The sequence below is a fragment of the Clarias gariepinus genome, chromosome 9 (genome assembly GCF_024256425.1).
Source record: "Clarias gariepinus isolate MV-2021 ecotype Netherlands chromosome 9, CGAR_prim_01v2, whole genome shotgun sequence".
Classification (NCBI taxonomy): Eukaryota; Metazoa; Chordata; class Actinopteri; order Siluriformes; family Clariidae; genus Clarias; species Clarias gariepinus.
Genome location: NC_071108.1, coordinates 23036152 through 23056473, shown reverse-complemented (window position 1 = coordinate 23056473; position 20322 = coordinate 23036152). Strand labels below are relative to the sequence as shown.

General features: G+C 36.2%; 1 protein-coding gene across 2 annotated transcripts in view; it reads left to right on the top strand.

Moving 5' to 3' along the window:
• gapvd1 (GTPase activating protein and VPS9 domains 1) overlaps window positions 1-20322 on the top strand; it is an 86097-nt gene that overhangs the window by 44927 nt on the left and 20848 nt on the right. The window contains exons 11-18 of one of the 2 annotated variants that reach the window (XM_053503458.1): window positions 8911-9084; window positions 12979-13116; window positions 14244-14378; window positions 15593-15712; window positions 15845-15922; window positions 18793-19118; window positions 19364-19451; window positions 19684-19716. In XM_053503458.1, the coding sequence (XP_053359433.1) occupies window positions 8911-9084; window positions 12979-13116; window positions 14244-14378; window positions 15593-15712; window positions 15845-15922; window positions 18793-19118; window positions 19364-19451; window positions 19684-19716 (1092 nt within the window). The remainder of the gene's footprint in view (window positions 1-8910; window positions 9085-12978; window positions 13117-14243; window positions 14379-15592; window positions 15713-15844; window positions 15923-18792; window positions 19119-19363; window positions 19452-19683; window positions 19717-20322) is intronic. The other variant, XM_053503459.1, reaches the window with a different exon arrangement.

Here is a 20322-nt window from a genome sequence, read left to right as displayed (position 1 = left end):
CCAGTTGGCTCTAACATCCTTGCATTCTGGGAGAGAACAATACATGCCCATGATGGTGTCTAATGCCCTCTAGTTTTTTCTGGTTTTTATTTTGTGTGCTAGCCGCACACATCTGCTAACACAAAAAAGCTTTTAACACGTTTTAAAGGTCCCAGTCCCATTTTGCATTAAATGTTAAAATGATTCTTTAGGGTCCTAATGAAAAGTTTGTAATATAATTTAATAAAAAGTATATTATAAAATAAAAAAATATTTCAATGAAACCTGACATTTTTTTAAAATGACGTGGCAAACCTGAAAGAACATCGTTTGTAGATTCTGCACATGCATCTAAAATCAAAAATACTTGCTCATTAGATGTTAATTTAATTATCTGTTGTGGTAATGGTATACTGTACAGTTAAACCTTGGATTGCGAGCATGCTTGTATATCAAAACACTTGTATATCAAAGCTAATTTCCCTATGAGTAATAATGGAAACCCCTATAATTTGGTCCACAACCCTAACATATTCATTTAAAAAATAATTAATTTTAATAACAAAAGTGTGTGTGTGTGTGTGTGTGTGTGTGTGTGTGTGTGTGTGTGTGTGTAAAGTTGAAATAAGAGTGGAGAAAAGGGAGGGGGCTACTGTGTAGGACGGCTTTCACACATGCCCACGTGCACAAACACGCATGAGAGAGAAGAACTATTGGCTTAGTTGTGATCACGTGACGATCGACAGACAAAGCGTATGCATACTACTTGTATACGAAGACATCGTATCAAGTTAAGTGTTTATCAAGTTAAAATGTATTTAGAAATTTTGCTCTTCTTGAAAAGCGTTTGTACTACTATATAGTTACTCGCAATGCAAAGTTCTATTGTATAAGTTTCAGAAATTAGTTTAATTATTTTGGTAATGCATTAAAAAAAACTAATTATATAATACAATTTTTAATATAATATTTGCCCAATCATGCATTCACGTTTAAAACGGAGTTATTGTGTAGGAGTTTTAAAATATGGAGGTCTAAACATGACCTAATTATAAGTAAATAAATGTGTGAATAAATAAGTAAATATAAAAATAAATAAATACATAAATGTGTGAATAAATAAGTAAATAAATAAATACAATAAGCTCTGGAAAATTGCTAAATATATTCCTACTTTTGTATATTAACATATTTCAAGATTTATTTATTTTTTAATTTCCACATTTCTTCATTTATTTATTTCTGCATTTTTGCATTTCTTTATTTCTGCATTCCCACATTTCTACATTTCTTTGTCGCTGTATGCTGATAAGCCTTAGTCGAAACCGTGATTGGTAAAATGAAGTGAGATTGTTTCGACTCTACTAGTAATGCCTTGGCTTGTAATGACTGCTGTCTGGCAACTATGGTGTGTTTTTTTTTTTTTTGTTGTTTTTTCAAGCTGCCGCTAATCAGTTAAAATCATTAGCCGGTGAAATTGAGAACCTCGCAGCAAATGACTACGTTTTATATCAAATCGAAAGATTAATGGACGATTTAGTTCAACTTGATGCTGAGATGGATGTTGACCTTAACCAAACTGTGTTCGACTGTCTTCAAAAAGTTGTCCGCCAACTTTATATCCTCACGCAGAAAGAGGAAGGGAACGTTGTGCGTCCACGGTGCGTTTTACCTCCGAATATAATTGAGGCTCATCTACCTCTAAGTAAAACACTCTTTCTGCATAAGAATATGAAGTTCTTGAAGACCGTCAAACACAGTTTGGTTAAGGATCCCACAGAACTACATTGTGTGCTACATTGTGGCAGCCATTTGCATAGTTAGTTTCAGATTACTAAAAAGCATTACGCTGATTAGATCGATTGCTTCTGTCTGAGGTGCCCTGCGGCCCAATCCCGGTTTCGACTAAGGCTGGGACCACATACCTTATCAGCATACAGCAATGTAGAAATGTGCAAATAAAGAAATGTGAAAATGCAGAAATAAAGAAATGTAGAAATGTGGAAATGCAGGAATAAATAAATGAAGAAATGTGGAAATTCAGAAATAAATAAATCTTGAAATTTGTTAATAAACAAAAGTAGGAATATATTTAGCAATTTTCCAGGGCTTATTATATTTATGTATTTATTTATTTACATATTTACTTATTTATTCACACATTTATTTATTATTGTCATGTTTAGTCCTCCATATAAAAATACAAAAGCCAAAATTTTTTTTAGAAAAATAAATGAGCCAACATTGCAACATGTACCTAAAAAAAACCATGAACTATTTTACTATGGCATTAAAAAAATAAAAGACCAACAAGGACAAATACCACATTCTGATTTGTCAGAATTTGTTACGTGTGTATTAATTTTTAACAACCATGCTACACAACAGTTGTACAATGAAAGGGAGGAAAGTGAAACATTTAAGAATACAGGGTGAAAAGATGAAGAACGTACAGGAGTTTAAGTACATGGCGCCAACCGTCTAGGGTAATGGAGAGTGTGGGAAAGAGGTAAAAAAGCAAATGCAGGCCTGTTGGAATGGGTGTCGGGAGTTCTGTGAGAAAATATCAGCGAGAATCACGGGAAAGATGATCAAGACAGTGGTGAGACTGGCCATGCTCTGGCTTTAGAGACAGTGTTACTGAGGAGGAGACAGGAGTCAGAACTGCAGGTAGCAGAGCTGAAGATTTGAGAGTTGAGGTTCTCTTTGGGAGTAACACAGTTAGACAGGATTAGAAATGAGTACATCAGAGCTCATGTTGAACGTTTGGGGCACAAAGATAGGGAGGCCAGATTAAGATGGTTTGGACATGTTCTGAGAAGTAAGAGAGAGTATATTAGTAGGAGAATGTTGGACATGCAAGGGACAAAGAGAAAGGCGAAATAGGAGGTATACGGATATAATAAATGAGGATATGCTATTGGGTGAAAGTGTTGAGAATGCAGAAGATAGGGATAGGTGGAGAAAGATGATTAACAGTGTAGGATGTTTTTCCATTTTTTGCTAAGGTTCTTTCTTCTGTACTCCTCCAGCAGGTCTGGGTTGCTGTATAATTGCTTCGTCAATCTGGCCTTTGCTAAAGCTGTTTTTTTCTCACTTGCTGACTCTACAATGAAAATAAATGTATAATATTAACAGTTTGTGCATTTTAAATTAATAATAAATGTATTACATTTCAAGAGATGTTCAAAAGACATACACAATATGCTTAAATTCTCATACCCGAAACATAAGTTCTCATTACCGCAACTGGCCTTAAATGTCGGGTGTATGAACATGTTGTTGCAGGGCATGAGGTGCCTCAGAATGTTTTGCTAACTATAGAGAAGCCATGAGGCCTTTACTATTTTTTTCTCAGTGCATATAATTAGATCTTAATAAAGACATTTTCATAAAAAAAAATGTAACTCTAACAATTTTCAAATGTAGAAAACCTGTTTTTGTAATGAGAATTAAAAAGTTGTGTTAACATTCTGGCAACAGAATATTTCATATTTAACTGGAGAGATATAAAGAGATAATCGTACCTGGTAGCCATCCTGAAGTAACTGTCCAATGTGCTCCATCACTCATAATCAAACTTTACTTACATTCTGTATGTGTGTCTAAACCGAACTTTAAAAGTGTTGCGGAGAATGAGAACATCAGACATGAACACATCATTTTCCTATTTTTTTTATTATTGTAATAATTTAAAATTTAGCATAAATATTTTTTTCCTTTAAATTACAATATAACACATTAAAACAGCTGGGAGAGCAGTATTGTCTATGTTCCGATGCTTTTTTTATATTACAAAATTACACATTTTATATTAAAAACCATTAATGCCGTGGTGTTTTAATAGTTTCATGGGAATCACCCACTGTCACCCTAGTGTTTCCTGTCATTAAGATCGCCCGCCCCTCGTATTGTACATACAGTACCAGCCAAAAGTTTAGGGACACAAATTTTTTCCTCTTTACAACATCGCTTTAGTTCATTGAGGTTTTGGGGCATTTGCATATGCATGGCTCTCTTAATGTCCTGCCACAGTATTTAGATTGGGTTAAGGTCTGGACTTTAACTAGGCCATTCCAAAACTTTGATTTTTATTTTTCAGCCATTCTGATGTTGATTTATGTTGGGATGTTCACTCCTAGGAAGATTGGCAACTGTCTGATGTGAATGATCTTAATCACTATAAAATGTTAAATTAGAATTGGTTTTATAACTTTGCAGGTTGATGTGCAGCAACAATTTCTTCTCTAAGGCTATTGCTCATGTATTTTTCTCTTGGCATTGTTGTAACCAGTGTTGTGTGTAACGCGTTACAAAGGATTACTTTTTTTGATGTAATGAGAAATCTAACGCGTTAGGTCCGCCATTTAAGTACTCAGTTATTTAGTTATATTTTCAAAATGTAATCCGTTATTCAGACAATTTGTGTAATCCGTGAGCAAGACAGCAGTCATTCCCAATCTGTTAGTGTGTGTGTAAAAGTCGTACTACAAGCCCCGCCCCCGATAACCCGCTTCCCCTCTGTTATTCCTGCTGGTATACCCCTATCTCACTCATGCGCTTTGATTCGCAGTGAGATTCGGTGTTAGGCTTTGTGAGCCGTCGCGATTGCCCGCCGACGTTCCGCAAAGTTCTGTAAGGTCCGCGAGCCGCCAAAAAATTAAGCATTTAATTTTTCGCGCAGAAAGATGGAAACTTAATCGCAGCGCCAAAACTTGTGGTGAGTCATGATGAACAGTACTTACGGCCACCACGAGAAAACACCTAAGTGAAATAGTGGTATTATCACAGCACCAAAACTCTCGGTGAATTATGATGAATCATGATTGACTGTATTTGCGGCCACCGCGCGAAAGCGTGTAGGTGTGATATGGGTATTAATAGTTAACAGATTATGGGCCAAACTTCGCTAAATGATGATGGTAGAATAATTATAAAGGTCTTGACTGAAACAACATGCATGAGGAACCACAAAGGAGTTCACATTTTCTGCAATGGAAAAGTACTGTAACTATTTACTTTTATCAGAAAGTAATGGTGTAATGTAATAAGTTACTTTAAAAAGTAATGTCCCCCAGCACTGGTGTTAAGACATCTAAATGCTTCAGACCAGCAAAATGCTAATACTTCTGCCTAAGGGGGAACAGTGGTACCTCGTGTACTTTTTTTTTTTTTTTTTTTTTGCCATTTTGCATTTTGTGCAAGTTTTAGGGATGGCGTAGCACCATGAGTCTTAATAAAGTTAGCAAGTGTGGCAGGAAGAAGGAAAGGGGGCATATTCTGGGTTAACACTTTTCTTGAATGTCTAGATGCAGTCATATTGCAACATCCACTGTTCAGAGGAGGAGTGCACAAGTGAGCAAAAAGAAGAAAAGCTAAGCCAAATCAATAATTGGTCTGTCTATCCTGGCATCAAACCAGCATCAATTCTTACATTTGCACAAAGTCAGGGATTTTGTAGAATCAGAGTCAGATATGATTAATCAGATACACCAAGCAGGTGCTTATGACCATCGATTACATATTTCTGTCGAAAACCAATCCTAAAATAAAACAAACAGCTGTGTAAGAGGCTTAAAACTGGGTCAAGGACAGCCAGACTTTGCTACTTTGGTGAGGTTGTGGAAGACATTTTATGTCACAGGTCATACACCATGGTAAGACTGAGCACAGCTACACGATAAAATACAGTAGTACAGTAGACTGCATCAGTAACATCTCTCCCAGTGAACAATTTTAAAGCAGGCTGCGATTTCAAGATATAATGTTTAAGCTATTATGAAGAAGCACAAAGAAACAGGCAATGTTGAAGACCATAGACAGTGGTTGACTAAGGAAAGACGCATCATGCTTACTTTTCTTCCACATCAGAAGATGTGCAGCAGTGCCATCAGCAAAGAACTAGTGAGAATGGGCAAAAGCCTTACATTTTTCTAAGGGGCAGGTTGGTTTTCGAAGTGCTGGACAGTAGTAAAATAATGAGTTTGCATGGTGGAGGTTCCTTTCGAGGTTTGAGGCTGCATTTTTGCAAATGGAGTCTGGGGTTGGTCAGGATTAAGTGTTTTCTCAATGCTGAGAAAATGCTGAGGCATCTGATTGGTCCCCAATTTAATTTCAGCAGGAAAAGAGAAGAACAAGAAGTCCTGATAATGAGGGTTTGACCCAGAGAGCCTGATTTCAACATCAAGTCTTTCTGAGATTATATAAATAGAGAGAAGGATTAGAAGCAGCCTACATCCAAGAACAATCTATGATTTGTTCTCCAAGATGTTTGGAACAGCCTACTGAGTTTCTTCAAAGAAATGAAAATGAGAAAATAATCCCTTTTCAAAAGTTTGTATACTTTTACTTAATAACTAGTACCTAATATTGCTTATTGCCCCATTTAGCATCAATGACGGCATGCTGTCTTTTGTAATAATTATGCATGAGGTCTTTAATTCTCTCCGGTGTTATGGCTGTTTATTTTTCTTGGCAAAAAGTTCCACTTCCTGTAAATATTTTGGTTGTCTTGCATGAACTGCACATTTGCAATTTCCCCATAGTGGCTACATGATATTGAGTTCAGGAGACTGTGATGGCCACTCCAGAACTTTCACCTTTTTCTGCTGTAGTCATTGGAGGGTCAACTTGGCCTTGTGGAACCCCCAAGAGCGCCCATGCTCAGTTTTACAGTGGGGATGGTGTACTTTTCACCAAAAGTGCAGTGCATGGGTGCAGTAATGGCCTTCTCCTACTGTAGCAGCTTAACCAAACATGTCATTTTTGTTTAAGTACCTCCTTATTGTGCACCTTAAAACACCACCACCACTTTTTTTCAGTACCAGAGCAGTCTGTATTGCTCTTGAAGTTGTTTGTGTTTTTTTTTTCTCTCCTAAACATTTTTTCTAGCAGTAGTGGGTGAAATCTTTCTTAGTCTACGTGACCGTGGCTTAGTATCAACAGAACTTTTTGTTTTACTCCTCTTTATCAGATTTTCAACAGTAATGAGTGACATTTTCAAGTTTTTAGATATCTTTTTATTTCCATTTCTTGTTTCTTAAAGGTGAACTATCTTGTTACGCAGGTCCATTAGCAGTTCTTTTATCTTCCCCATGGTGCAGTATCACAATGAGTCACAGGTGTGGAAAATAGCCTTTAAATATGTAGGTGTCAACCTGTGTGTTTATAATGTGGCCAAACATTCGAGGATATGTAAACATTTAATCAGGACAGATAGCGTGATTTCAATTATTATTAGGTTTTAAAAAGATAACTATGTGATAAAGTCTTTACGTGACCACTATCTTTAAATAAGGAAAAAAAAACGCAGTTAGTCATATTTTCCACATAAATGTTTAACAATTTCTTTTAGTGTATGAAAACTTGTGAGCACAACTGTACAGTATGTGCAAAGTGTATATAGTGTAGGTGTGTACACCACCTTGGAGCCTGGACAGAAAACAGCCTAGATGCATGTCTTCCTTGATCCCTGAGAGATGGTTGGAGCAGTCAAGCAGTGCTGGAGGGTCATTGGGAATGTGGTGTATTAAGCGTGTGTTAGGCCATTTTAAGCTTTATTAGACAAGAATTAGTGATTTGAATTTGATGACGGTAGCTGCAGGAAGCAAAGAAGTAGGGTGGTGTGGGAGAATTTAGAAAGGCTAAAAACAAGCCATGCAGCTCCATTATGGATCAGCTGCATAGGACAAATTGTACACAAGACCTGCCAGGCATGAGTTGCAGTAGTCCTGTCTTGAAATAACGAGAATGAACAAGCACATGATTGGTAAAAAAAAAATATGTAAAAAATAGATGAATTCTCTTAATGTTATAATGAAGCAATTGACTCAAGTCTTCCAAGGATAAGCAAGAAAATCTTGTGGTTTACCTTGTAAAATGCTGCTGCAAGGTCCAGGTGGATGACGACAGATGACCGTATAACCGATCTAGCATTGAGCTTCTCAGTAGAATGTAGAAATGTACAATTATGCCGTGTGTCAGGTTGAACTGAGTTGTTGTAAGAAGTACATCCTCTGTTGTACATTCAGTGTTTGGGAGGTGATGTTAAGCTTTAGCTTGAGGTCCCACAATTCTGACTGGGGAGCCACACAGAGTGATTGGGATTGATTCCTTAGTCTACTAGCATTTTTTCTGTTTTAGGACATTGAGCTTCAAGTTGTTTTGTCTGCACCAGTTGACAAGGTGGATAATCTCCAACCAAGACTCCTTACCTCTGACATAAACGCAGCATAAACTTGCAGTGATACAAGTCAAGAGTTTCAGTTAATATTTATATCAGGCGTTACATTGGAATAAAAACTTGTGATCTCAGTGACCGCGATCATGGTTTTATTGTTGGTGTCAGACTGTATTTATTCTGTTAGTCATTTATGTACACACAAAAAACATTGTTTTTGGACTGCCTTTGATTATGGTGTACATTCACCATGTCACTGTTTCAACAGCTTTATGCAACATAACATTTATTTCAGTTTAAAGTTTCATTTAGTTTTTTGGCCAAGGTCTTTTATTGATGAAAGGGGAATTGAACCTTTTTATAAAGTTTCCTTTAGTTCTTCCCAAATACTTGGGCGAGATCTCAAATGTGCAGTGCATGCAAAACCCAAGAACCTGAGACTACTGTAGTTACCACAAAGAATGAGCAGCGTTACAACCTGAAAAAAGAAAAATGGTCTTAAAAAGAGGCAACATAGTGTTGATAAACTAAGGATATGCAAACTTTGACAGGGAGTATTTAATAATTTTTGTCATGTTATGTTTAAAGTGATATTCTTTGGCGCTGTAAAGTTAAAATTGTCTAATAAACACTTTTCTTTAAAGACTAGTACAAAACTTTAAAATCCTGCCTGGATATGTAACCCTATGTGCAAAGATGTTTGACAAGATGTCAAGGCAGTGTATAATTTACATGTTGATTTTTGTCTTTAGCCACCACGCAGGATAACCTGGATGATAAACTCCGAAAGTTTGAGATTCGAGACATGATGGGTTTGACAGATGATCGAGATATCTCTGAGACTGTTAGTGAAACCTGGAGCACTGATGTCCTTGGTAGTGACTTTGATCCTAATATAGATGAAGACAGACTTCAAGAGATATCAGGTAAGGCATTCCATTAAGTTACCTTCTCATGAGAGTAAATTCTTATATATATATGTATATATATATATATATATATATATATATATATATATATATATTGTTCATTTGTATATAGTGACTCATTGAAAGTTAAGCCATGACAGAAATGGAACTTATGCATTCTCACTTTTATGAAAAAAAAAAGGAATAATTTAGCTTTGCTTCTTCAATTGTATTTTACAAGAAAGGGTGAGGATCACCATAAAAAATTTGAGTTATGCTATTTTTCTTAGAAGTCTGACTTTGATCTTAAAATCAAAGAATTTCTAAGAATTCTGTCTTTAGTTGTGTGGGACACACAAGTAATAAGATTCAAATATTTTTCTCAGAATACTGACTCTCAGAAGGTTTTATCTGAGAGAAAGTCAGAATGCTGACGTTAATCTCAAATACAGTGAAACCTCAGATTGTGAGTCACAGGGTTTGCGAGTGTTCCGCAAGACAAGCAAAGACCGAGTATCAGGTATCACGCATGCGCTTCTTGTTTTGACGCCGAGTGTCACGTGATCACAACTGAGCCAATGTTTTTTCTCTCTTGTGCTGCGTAATTTTGGGTAATCGTCTCCCCTGCTGGGTCTTAGTGCATGTCTCTTACTGGTTTAATCAACATCCGTGCATGCGTGTACTGTTTACTATAACACTGTGACCACGTGTGTGTCCAAAACATCTTTTATTTCATTTTTATTTTGTTTATAGGAGCGTGTGTACTGCGTAGGGCTGGGCGATAAAACGGTATAAGTATTTATTGACGGTACACCATTGTCGATACGATAAACGATAAAAAAAAAATTTGGTATGAAGAGCTATAGTTTTATTAAAATGCGGCTGGCTGACTAAGCATACGCCTTGCCTTAATCTCAACATCCTATCAGATCTCCTGATGAATGAGCTTGCCACGAGTGACCAGGAAACAGCCAATAAACTTATGCAGCCATGCCGCGTTGTGTCATCACCAACTCATGTCAGAATAACATACGCGAAAATGAGTGCGGTGCCACGCAGCAGGGAGGAAATTGTGAATCAATAAGGGTGCATCAGCTCACCACTTTTTTGGTTCCTTTTCTCTTGATCAACACCAGAACAATGTTGTGTGTAAAACTTTGCAAAGTATGGAAACACCAGCAACTTGCTTGTGCGATGGAGATACTCGACAACAATGTCGTATGAAAAATCCTCCAAGCGATACACTGATACAACCTACGCGATCGCGTACTACATTGCCAAAGCAATACTAAAACAGTGGAGAGCAAAATGCCGTCTGGACAAGCCGCACGTGTAACCCGTACATCAGCTTAAGTGTACGTTTCAATGACAACTGGAATCTAAAGAGTAAATGCTTGGAAACCACACGGGTGAATGTATCGCGCAGAAACTAGCTCATACGCTGCTCTCATGGGGTCTGAATGAAAGCATCCAAGTGTGCATTACGACTGACAGCGGGGCAAATATGGTGAGCTGCTTCACTCAACAACTGGACTCAGTCGCTGTGTTTTGACCACTGATTACACTCAGCTATCTGTGAGTAAAGTTAATTAATTGTTGCATAATCATCCACATAAAGTTTTTTTGGATGTAGTGCTACATGAGCGCAATTTCCCAAGAGTGAGCATTAAAATAAAAAATACCTTTGCATCCCAGCCACCAGCACCCCCTCAAAAAGAACTTTTAGCAGAGGGGGTAATCCCACAAGCAACATTCAGGAATTTAAATAAATGTGTTGTGCTTCACTGAATATCTGCCAGATGGAGCATGGAAGGACTTTATCTAAAAGCCAGACCAAGTACAACGAAGAATTGTGTATAATTAGTTAGCCTAAAACAATATTGTTTTCAATGCTGAAGCAAACATGAATTTTATTTTGGTTTACAATAGATCTTTTATGATGAATGTGTGTATATGTGCTTCATATTATTTTCATAATGATGAAATGAGATCCCCAAAATTATGCTTTAAAATTCACAAGTTTCTTATGGAGTTTATGTAATGTCTTAATAGGAACAAAACAATTGGCACATGGCAGTGCCTCAGTTTAAATGGTCTTGAAATGAATGATATTTCCTGATAGTAGGTTATCTGATAGTGTTAAGTATGCGAATGTCCTGATTCGTGAATATGCCAACATGTCTTATTTAAACGTAAAAATGTGTCGCCATTAAGCACCATCAGGAGACATAAATGAACAATAGATTATATGTGTGTAATTCCGATGTAAGCTGATTTAATAAAGTTATAATATAACATTTTTGCTGTGTAGTTTATTTTTTGTGTGCATAAGAATTGCATTTCAATAAATGTTTCGTGATGCTCCAGTCCGCAACTGCCCAAGGCTTTTACGACAATCTACAAGGTTTGTTTATTAAGTGAATAATTATTAATAAAGTTAGCCTAAAACAATATTGGTTGCAATGCTGAAGCAAACATGATTTTGTTTTACAATATATCATTCATAATGAATGTGTGTATATGCGATTTAAATATATAGTTAACTATAAACGAGTGCCGTTAATCATAAGGCTGATAAATGCGCAAACGCAGATATGAGCAGATTTATCTGTTATGTATAAAACTGCAGACATACTCTACCAGAAATGGAACAAACAAATATATAGGCTAATCGACAACACACTCAGTTTCATGTAGGTGTGAAGTTATCAAACTGGTTTCGCGGATGAGCCGACGTCTCTGCCTAAAATGTATTTCGTCACCAAAACATAGAATAAATAGAAATAAAATGGTTAATGGTACCAATTAAATCAGACTTCATAGTTGGATTTGATACTTTTCTTTTTATTTACTGTATGGGGGAGTATGTCTGCAGTTTTATCGCTAAGTCTGCTCATATCTGCACATGCGTTTATCAGCCTTTTGATAAGAAAGCCGCACACGCAACTCACTTTTACTTTGCAAAAGGCAGTGTTTATTGTTTAGTGTATATTTAAAGCGCATATTCACAATAAAACAATATTGTTTTAAAATAACTTATCATACATTTTTGTATTCTTTGTTGTACTTTGTCTTTTTGCACAGGCGCGGGTGCATTACAATAATAATAATAATAATAATAATAACAATAATAAATTTGTAGCCCTACTACTACTACTAATAATAATAATAATAATACAGAATAGAGTAAGCGCAGTCAAAGAAGTATCATTGAAAGAGAGAAGAAAATGAAGAATAAATATCAGTATTTACAGTTTAAGCTCGACACATTTATGAGCTCTGTCGCTTGCTGTCAATAGGCGCCTAAGAAAGAGAACACATTTTCGGCACACAATACTTCAGATTGAAACACGACTGCCCCCTACAGGTAATGAATGGTATCTTCATAGCTTGCCGTGCGCTGCCCGGCAGCTCGCAAGATTTCTTTTCTCGAAATGTGCGTTCTTAATGGCCGGATCTGTAATGTATTTGTCAACAGCTGTTCACAAATACAGTGTAATAGTTTCAACATGAATTTAGAATTATTGAAATAGCAAGGCAAATACACTGAGAACATTTGTATTTGGGATAAAAAGATGAATGAAATGATTGTTGATGTTGATCATCAATGAATGATGATGTTAATTGTCAGGTAATTGGCAGATTTAGTGGACATTTTAAAGTGCTGTGATTTACAGAACTAAATTTGAGCAGTCCTTGTCTAACATAAATAGTTCCTGGTCTTAAGGGGAATTTATCGATTTTCTTTTGTATCAAGCTCAATTTCCAGGCAAATTTTAATCAATTGCTACTTTGTGACTTCTAACATACAGTAGCTCACCAAACTATAATGGAATTTGCTGGCAAGTACTATTAAATTATAATTTGGTTTATTAGTTGTTAACGCCTAATAGTTGTATACTTTCTGTTCAGGTGCTGTGGTGGAAAACATGCTGGGGAGTCTGCTTTGCTTTGCAGCACCTGGCCCTATTCTTTTGGACCCCTGTGGTTCAACAATGTCAGAAACTACAAGTGAGGCCTGGAGTGTGGAAGTCCTGCCTAGTGACTCAGGTGAGCTTTTACCAAAGAACAGAGCATGTTTTCATGATGTAATGTTGTAAGATGTCATTTACAGTTTTTAATCATAGTGAATACCTCCAATCATTATTTTGGGTTATAGTTTATCATTTAGTATCACACTCTGCAGCTTTCATTACCTAATATCAGGCTCTGCACCTTTTGGTTAGTACTCCATATTATTCTCTTTATAGAAATATGTGACTCTATGCAATAATCAGCAAGGACATTAAAACCACCTGTCTGAAATTGTGTAGCTTCTACTTGTGCTGCTAAAATGTGCTGTGGTTTCTGGTACCAGGATACCAGGTGTTGGCAGCAGATCCTTTGAGTCCCTTAAGTTTTAAGATGGGCCCTCCAAGGATCAAATTTATTTATCCAGCAAGTTTCAAAAAGGCATGTGTAGAAAAAAGATCTGCCAGCAAAGTTAATGATTTCTCAAACTGTTCCTGAACAACTTTGCAGTATGGCAAGGCACTTTATCCTGCTAAAAGAGGCCACTGCTGAAATATTTCACCTTTAGTTTGTGCCTTTAATTTTAAGTGAATAAAGTTACATTAAAAAAAGGCACAGTCTAGATGTTGAACTATAGGTGTAGATGATGTTCATGTTCTCGTGTCAAATGCCCTGCAACTGCTGCTATACAAACCGTCTGTTGATTTGGTAGTCAATAGAACAATTTTCTAAACAGATTTATTAGCTTGTATGCAAAAAAAGTCAGAAGCAAACAAAACTAAGTAAAATAAAGTACAGCAAAATATGTTGCTGTTACTTTGCTCTTCGTCTGTCCAAGAAAAATTAATGACATTTGCCAGATGCTATGTGAGGTGAGAGCATAGCACAACTCATAGCAGAAAGGGGTTTAACTGTGTATAAAAGTAAATGTATAAAAGTTGGAGTGTGTGCTTGTGTGTTTAGGAGATAGACAGAGATGGAGCACATATGAAAATTTTTTTTTTTATTGTATTAGTTCTAGTAATTCAGGGGAACTGAATTAAAATTTAATAAGACTTGATCAATAAAATTTTCTTTGAGCCAAAGACAGAATGGTTTCTGGATAAAATTAATAGTTGTCAAAGTGTTTTAAGATGCAATGTATGTGTGCATGTCTGTGTGTGTAGAAACAGCAGATTTAAAGCAAGAGGAACGCTTACAGGAGTTAGAAAGCTGCTCAGGTGTGGGTAGCACTTCTGATGATACTGAAGTCAGAGAGGTCAGTTCCCGACCAAGCACACCAGGATTAAGCATCATCTCAGGTAACCACAAAAAATTATTAAACGTTTCAGATTTGTACAACATTAAGCTGTCTTAATGCACACCAGGTTCTGTCTTTGTCTTCTTGCTATCAGAGTCACTACTGCTAATTCTGAATACTTTCACCCTTGCACTCACCTTCAAGTAGAACCTCTGCACTCATTCCAAAATACAGCACCCTCCACAATTATTGCCACCCCTGGTTAAGATGTGTTCTTGGGCTTCTAATAAATTCATTTTTTTAATTTGAACAATATAGAATCACAATGCAAAAAAAAAGTCCAACCTTTAATTGAAGTACAATTATTTATTGAAAGTTATTGGCACCCCTAATGTTTATACTGCATACATCTCCCTTTTGCCAACAAGACAGCACTTAATCTTTTTCTACTGTATAATACAGAATACAGAAATCTTTCTAGATCATTCAGAGTCCTGGATCCTCTCTTATGCACTCTCTTCAGTTCACCCCACAGGTTTTCAATTGGGTTAGAGTTCAGGGGACCAAGTTGGCCATAAGAGGAGCTTCATTTTGTATCTGCTGAACCATTTTTGTTGTAGAATGTAAATGTTTTGGGTCATTATATCATGAAAAACCATCAGGTTTTAATTTAAAATGTCCTGGTATTTCAAAGACTTCATAGTGTCATGTACCCTAACAAGGTTCCCAGGGTCTTTGGAAGAGAAATGTGCCCATATAATCACAAATCCTCTGTATACTCATCTTTTGTTTTATGCCAGACCCACTAAGCATGTTTGTTGCAAAAAAGCTCTATCTTAGTCTTAGTCACAGCACACAGTCCCAGTTGAAGGCCCCATGCTACTTACTGTAGCAAAACCAAACGTTTATGTTTGTAATTGTAGGTGAGAAATGGCTTTTTCCTCCTAACCTTTGACATAAAATAGAAAGAATAAATATTAACTGTGAGGGAATGAGCACGCATTATTACAAGGATTTCCCAAGAAAAGGTTATCTCTTAAACATGAGCACCATTATAGAGTCATGCCAAACTTTAAGCATTTAGTGTAGAAACTCAACATTTTAACACACTTTCAGCCTCTAACACCCAATTCATATTACTAGGAATTCGTAGTTTAAACATAATTTTCTAATAATTACTAATAAGAATATTTGCAACTGACTAAGATGGACCAAAAAGTGCAGGAACATACTGTATACAAGTTACTCAAACTAATGTATTTCCATTTTTTTTAGGTATAAGTGCAACATCTGAAGATATCCCAAACAAGATTGAAGACCTGCGCTCAGAATGTAGCTCTGATTTTGGAGGCAAAGACTCGGTCATAAGCCCAGATGGAGAGGATTCTGTACATGGTATACATACCCAAATAGATGCAACACAAGAAAGCGCATAAAAATACTGTGTGATAACTGAGCTGCACTTTAGTTGGTTTTAAATGTTTTAAAGGATTTTCTTTTGGCTTTGCCATTCTTCTATGTCTCCAGGAGCACATAGTTTGTCCTGTATGCCTGCTCAAGCTGACTCTCTGCTGGCTATGTTTGATCCTCTCTCCTCTGGTGAAGGTAATGTAAATTGCAAGCCACTTGTTAAATTTTCGATGAATTATTGCCAAGTCCCTGTAAATATTGTTAAGACTCTTAAAAAAGAATCTTTTCATATTCCAATAGATCTAGTTTTAAGTCAAAAACAAAAGATAAGAATCAAACATGAATAAAAATATTTGCAAAGAAAAAAACTAAAGTTAAATGTAGAAAAATATATATTTTTTCATCTTTGCACCAAAGCTTTTCCATTTTTACTGTTTAGCTTTTAAGTTTTTTTTCCCCAGCTTTTTGTTTAGAGTTCTGTCACTAAACAAAAAGCTGGAAGGATGGTCCAAATGTACCATTAGGGTGAGCGTTACTGGGCTGTTTACTCATTGACTAGCAGCTATAGGTTTTAAAGTGCTTTATCCTCACTGGCCTGTTGTTGGTAGGCAGGAGTTACTGTATTTTAAAATAAAATAAAAAAAAAACTCTTTTAACCTCTCAGTACAAGTTTATTGGCGAGTTGTGGTCATTTTCTATTTGAGGGTTTATGATCTACCGGTGGAGCAAAAAAGTTATACCTATAATTTACTTAAAATCTCAATAGTTTATAAAAGCTATAGCTATAACCTCTGCTAGGACTTTAAGAAGGTAAACGTGTAGCAGTGTTATACAAGGCATATTAGAGCTGGTTATTTCCATGGCAGATAATCATTCATTGTCATTAGGAATTGTAAACACAGGTTTTTCAAGTATATATTAGCCTTATTTTTCTTTGTTAACATGTAGAGTTGTTTTTGTCACAACGGTATTTTTGGACGCCATCAGAACCACTGGCACTTTCACAAAAGAAGGAATTTTTTTTTCTTTGAGTGGGAATAGGGTATGATTAATTTTTAACAGGCTCAAAAGAGAATTTCTGGCCATATCACATACAGTATGTGGGGTTGTGCATAGCAACTAATGAAGGTTGAACCGCCTAATAATTTCTTAAAATTTTATACTTTCACCCAAGGACTATCGTCTTATATCTTTTATAGGTTGATTAGGACTGATTTAGTAAAGGCATTCTCCTTACCTTGAAGAAAACCATCAATGGAGCATTACTAACAAAGTCCCTCTTCAGACAGCATTTAAAGAGAGCCAAAGAATAGTTATGCCAAAGTCTATCTTAGTTTTTTTTTTTTTTTTTTAGGGCTGTCAATATTATTGCATTAAATGAACGAAGTTGAATAATCTAGGATTTTTTTACACATTACTATTTTTTAACCCAATTAGTCATATCACCAAGTGGCTTTCCACAATTGCAAAGCGGGTACTGAGCTGTGCGTGATAATGGCACATTTAACATGGATAATAGGATGACTGAGGAAACATCACTAGGTGTACTAAATGGCAAGTTTATTATAAAAAGCTTCTAGATGAAAGTTTGGATACCTCAACCTGTCTATTCCTTCACAAAAAAACATCACCTTTGTCCCCACTAGAGACTAAATCTGGTGCAGATGAGCAGCCTGAAATTCGCCATCCTCTTTGATATTACTGGAAAACGTCCTGGAGGGTGTCATGCTTTTGTCATAAGCGGCTGTGTACACCACTATTTAGTTGTTTGATTTTAATTATTTGCACAAAAATGTGTGAGAGAGAGAGAGAGTGCAAGACTACACTAATAAAAAGGAGCAAATAAAAAATAAATTGTTGTAGTATGCGTTTTAGGAAATGCACATTTTACCCACAATTGCACACGTGTGTAAATACACATTTCCTAAAACGCGTATTACTCCAATGTGTTTATTATTTGTGAAGGCACCACATGCAACAAATACACACACAAAATATCTCTGTGGCATACACTGTGATGTATATGCACACCTCAAATCTGTATTACATGCGTAAAAGGATGCACAATGCATTATAGTGCTTTTGTTGGAGACACACGTTTATATAGTTTGTGCAAATGCAATGTCTGTCCTCATGATGGCACTGCACATGACAGTGATCTCTAAGCAGGCATGGCTTGTATATATATATGTGCAGTTTCATATAATATGGGCATGTGTATAAGTAGGGATGTCGCATTTTCCAATATGTCAAGTTTGAATTATATAGTATGTATTATAACTATAATACTTGCTAAGTTATTGAGATAGAAAATTAAGTATTGCATGGTAGACATTGAATAGTGGAGCCACATTGCCCTCTTGAGGGGAGAAATTATCATTGCATTTTTTCTGTGAACATGTAGGTAAAACTTTTTGTGCCTCAGGTTCCTATTTCTCTTTTTTTAATTTAATTAATGAAAATAGAAAATATATATCATGCTGTTTTATTGTAGTTGATTCATTAAAAAGGTAAATCACAAGTTGTTGTAAATTCATGTTCTATTTAATCACTCAAGATCATCCTGGGAAAAGTTGGTCAGCTATGGTGAATGAACATAAGTTGCAAAAGTTCATAGAATTTTCTTAACCTCAAAGATTTCTATTTCTCAGTTTAAAAAAAAACAACGTTTGTGTTCAACTTTCTCTGAATCATGTAAAGAGCCATGGCTTAGTTGTGCCAAAGAAACTTAGAAAGTGTGCTTTATAATACTGATGTGGTTTAGTATGGCAACAACCCAAAGAGACCCCCCTCATTCCAAAAACCGTTTAAGAAACATGGTGCACCAAGCATTATAAACGAGTACAAATTATCCAAGGCACATGTAAGGAACATTATGGAGCATTTACAGATGATATTTTTTTCCTTCCATTTCAAAGATACATTAAACACTTATGACTTTCAATTTTATTTTAAATGCCAAAAGTCATGGGTGTCAAAATACATTTATTTGTTGGTAATTAAGTATTATTAATCAATTATGTCTTGTGTATTTGTTGTCTTGTTTCACTCATTCACTGGCTCAGGTACTGGCACCATAGTTCGGCCTAAGGCACATACCAGACCCCCTCATCCTCCTCCAGACCCACCAATCCCAGAGGCTTGTGCTACAGGGCCTTCTGAACCCAGGACATCTCACTTCTCAACCCATGATCTAGAGCACCCCAAGCAGAGACACTCATACCCTGACCGTCTTGTCCGGAGCCGCAGTACTGACGTGGTCTGTGCAGGGCGCAGACCCAACAGTGATCCAGGCATAAACCGTAGGACCATGATGGAGGACCAGGACCAAGCAGGTGCTTTCGCTACTGGATCCACCACTTCCCCAAGTAAAGATTCATTAAAAGTGGAGGTGTGTAAGACATACTATTTTAGCAATGTTCTTTGTGCACCAGACTGCCACCAGACAATTTGTTTAAAAAAAAGTATTTATTTAATTATTTATTTGTTCCCTCAGGCATCTTGTTTCCTGTTATATTGGATATTTATCCCCCATAACAAATTATTTCCTCACATCAGATATAACTGTAATAAGGGAAGACCTTATATTTGCTCACATGAACTGAATTATCTAACTAGCTGTGTATCCATGTCCAGAGTGAAGACAAGAAGGACAGCGATGATGAGAAATCAGACAGGAACAGACCCTGGTGGAAGAAACGGTTTGTTCCTGCTATTCCTAAAGGTAATAAATCAATAATTTTTTGAGACAGCATGTGTATCCTTAGAAGATTCACAAGGACTGGGAAACTATGCTTAACTAAAAGTAGACTGCTTGCCTAAAATTTATTTGTATGGTTTATCGTAATTAGTGATTAGTGATGGCTGAGGCATAATATATTTAAGTCGAAAAATTGTGTGTGAACCTACTTGTCTGTGAAGCCCAATTGTATCTGTGCTGTTTGTTTTTCACACAGTGCTCTATTGGACAGCACAAAGTGAAATGCCAGGTAACTCTCATACATGAGCCAGTGCCTTCATGTATATTTCCTGCATTATAGTTCATATAGACTTGAACTCGTCCCACTGTGAAACGCTAAAACTGTGGTATGCCTCAGTTCATCTGTTGCCATTATTATTCATAATTTTATTGCAAATATATTTTTAACAGCTGTTTTTAATGCAAAAGACCATGCATGAAGTTGGGTAAAAGCGTTTTGTTATTTCTACTGGAGATTGTTCAATATAATTTTTTTTCCAAATCACTTAGTCTAGATGCATTGTATAAACTGTATATAAACAAATTTAATAATCCATTAACTCATCAATATGTATTAATATGTGTTAATATATAGAGTGGAACCTCGGATTGCGAGTAACCCAGTTTACCCGGAGTGTTCCGCAAGGCAAGCGAAAATTTGTCATAAATTTTGACTTGAAAATGAGCAAGTCCTGGTTTATGAGTAGAGAGTATCATCTGACACACATGTGCTTCCTGTTTTGACGCTAAGCGTCACAACTGAGCCACTGGTTTTTCTCTCTTGCGTGCTGCAAAATTGTGCAGAATTCTCGCCTACTCGGTCCTGGTGCGCATCTCTCACTTTTATAATCAACAT